The 2,283-nt window shown below is 45.2% G+C and overlaps 1 protein-coding gene across 2 annotated transcripts in view; it reads left to right on the top strand.

The window, feature by feature from the left end:
- The window catches only part of LOC119585845, a 6,932-nt gene extending 5,061 nt beyond the window's left edge, over positions 1-1,871 (top strand). For both annotated transcript variants that reach the window (XM_037934578.1, XM_037934577.1), the window contains exon 4: positions 270-1,871. In XM_037934578.1, coding sequence (XP_037790506.1) covers positions 270-1,591 — 1,322 coding nt within the window. In that variant the 3' untranslated portion in view covers positions 1,592-1,871. The remainder of the gene's footprint in view (positions 1-269) is intronic.
- The last annotated feature ends 412 nt before the right edge of the window (positions 1,872-2,283 follow it).

Here is a 2,283-nt window from a genome sequence, read left to right on the forward strand (position 1 = left end):
ATTTCCGTTTGTGTTCATGCGTGCGAATGTGTGTATGGAAATAATTATTATCATTACATTTCAGGATAATATATTTTATATATCCTATGACTAGTTTAAGCAAATGACATAATATTAAGAGTCTTCAATACATTATGAAAACACAAATACATATAAATAATAATCGTCTGCTAAGACAATTGTTAGCAGTTGTAATTATGCAACCTCGAATTGAAACAGTTTTGCCCACGTTTATTCGTACATTAATAAAATCAACTTATTTTTTTCAGGCGAGATCGCTGGGTCAGCCAGACTAGTTAGCGAGGAGAGTTCTGCAAGCTGTCCAAAGATGAACGGTGTGAAATCGTCAGTCCCTGTCGATCAACACAGCTGTCACGTTAAGAACAGAAGTATTACTGAGGACCATCAGGAAGAAGTAATTTCACCAGAAGACATAAACCGAGGTATTCCGTCAAACAGCACGGTGCCCGTGTCCTCGAGAATGCAAGAGTTGTTGGAAGGCCTGAACGAGCCCGGCGACTGTGGCAGCCCCACAGACCCTCCTTCCTGGCTAGACAGACAGCTTTTCAACCGAGGGAGGGAGTTCTACCACCGTTATTTATTCTGCATGAGTTTCTCCGAAGTGCTGGCTCTCGTGTTTATGTTCAGCATGATGCGGGCGCTTCGGCCCCTCATGTACACCGGCCGCTCGGACTCCCCGCGGAAGGCTCTCCGGCGATACTTCTCAACCTTCCAACACGTGACTGCCTGGCACGAGGGGGACGTCTGGGACCCCGCCGACCGCGCCCACAAGGACCTGCTGTCGGTGCGAGCCATACACAACAGGCTGTCTGGCGTCTTCAACTCTTCAAAGGAGCACGACAGAGTGTGGAATACCAACATCCACGACAAGGGCCACGGAGAACCTGCTTGCCCCTTCTACCACACCATCCGCGAGGACCTGAAGGATCAGGCGGGAGAAGGGCTCTCGCTCGAGGGCCCAGACAACCCCCCCTTCTTCATCAGCCAGTGGGACATGAGTCTGACTCAGTACCAGTTCATGGGCTTGGTGGTGGCCCACCCGCACAAGATGGGTGCCGGAGCAGCCACGGACGAGGATCTGGAGGGCCTCGTCCACTTCTGGCGAGGACTCGGCTGGCTTCTTGGGATAGACGACAAATACAACTTCTGCCGCGGCTCCTTGGCTGAAGTGCGCTCGCTGTGCCTGGAGGTTGAGAAACTAGTAGGCATCCCAGCGCTGGCGAAGGTAGACTGGAATTATGAGCACATGACTCACTCCCTCGTCACGGGGTTGAGCCACCTCATGCACACACTCTCGTTCGAAGCTGGCTTTCGTTACGTGGCTTATACTCTCGACCTCGACATTCCAAACTTCATCAGTCGCATGTCCATTCAGGGCACCATCAAGTACTGGCTTATGCGCTTTGCCATCGGCCTCCTGTATTACTTCCCGGGCCTGGTCGACCGGCTCAGTCGAATGCTGAGAGTGGTGACTGTGGCCTTTAAGAAACGCTACGCCAATGGCATGAACGAGCAAGGGGGCAGCAAAATGGGTGAACTTTATCCAGTAACAACTCCTTTCACCTACTGACATGATGTGGCCTCGCAGGGATTTTTTTTCTAGTCAAAGATCTTTCCATTCATCAATGTTCGTTCGTGATTTAATATATCCAAACCGGCGTAGATGAACTTTAATCTGAAACCACACAATCTCACAATCTGATTCTGAGGATCTGGGTGATTGTAAAACTCGTTTCTTACTGTATATTGCTCGAATTATGAACTTTTAGTCAATTCATGAATGCGCTGTATAATACCATTATGTATTTTCTGTATAATATGCACATATGTAATGATAAAGAAGTCATATATATGGATTTTCAGTTTCCTTAGTGTAGTACAGTCTGCAATCTACAGAAAAGTTTTCAACATTGTAAACACAAAAAAATACAAGTAGATATTATTGCATAAAATTCTTCAGGCTATTGGAAATGGCATACAAAGAATTCAAAGAATATTTCTCTATAGTAATGCCATAACTTCATAGTTTAGTCTGGTCAGCTTGTTCACAAGGAAAGGACCATTCAACTGAACCTCTCAATTAAATCCAGTTTATGAAAATAAGAACGTCATTTTCTTTTTTTAACCCTTAAGGAAGTTATTTTTCATTACTTGCTTGTGAAAAAAAAATCCATAAATGAAAACCAGACATACAATCCCTAAGGGTGTTTTAAATAAGCAATTTGTGCGTGTGTGTAATGCAAAAAAATATATATATTTTTT

This window comes from Penaeus monodon, chromosome 20 (genome assembly GCF_015228065.2).
Source record: "Penaeus monodon isolate SGIC_2016 chromosome 20, NSTDA_Pmon_1, whole genome shotgun sequence".
NCBI classification, from domain to species: domain Eukaryota; kingdom Metazoa; phylum Arthropoda; class Malacostraca; order Decapoda; family Penaeidae; genus Penaeus; species Penaeus monodon.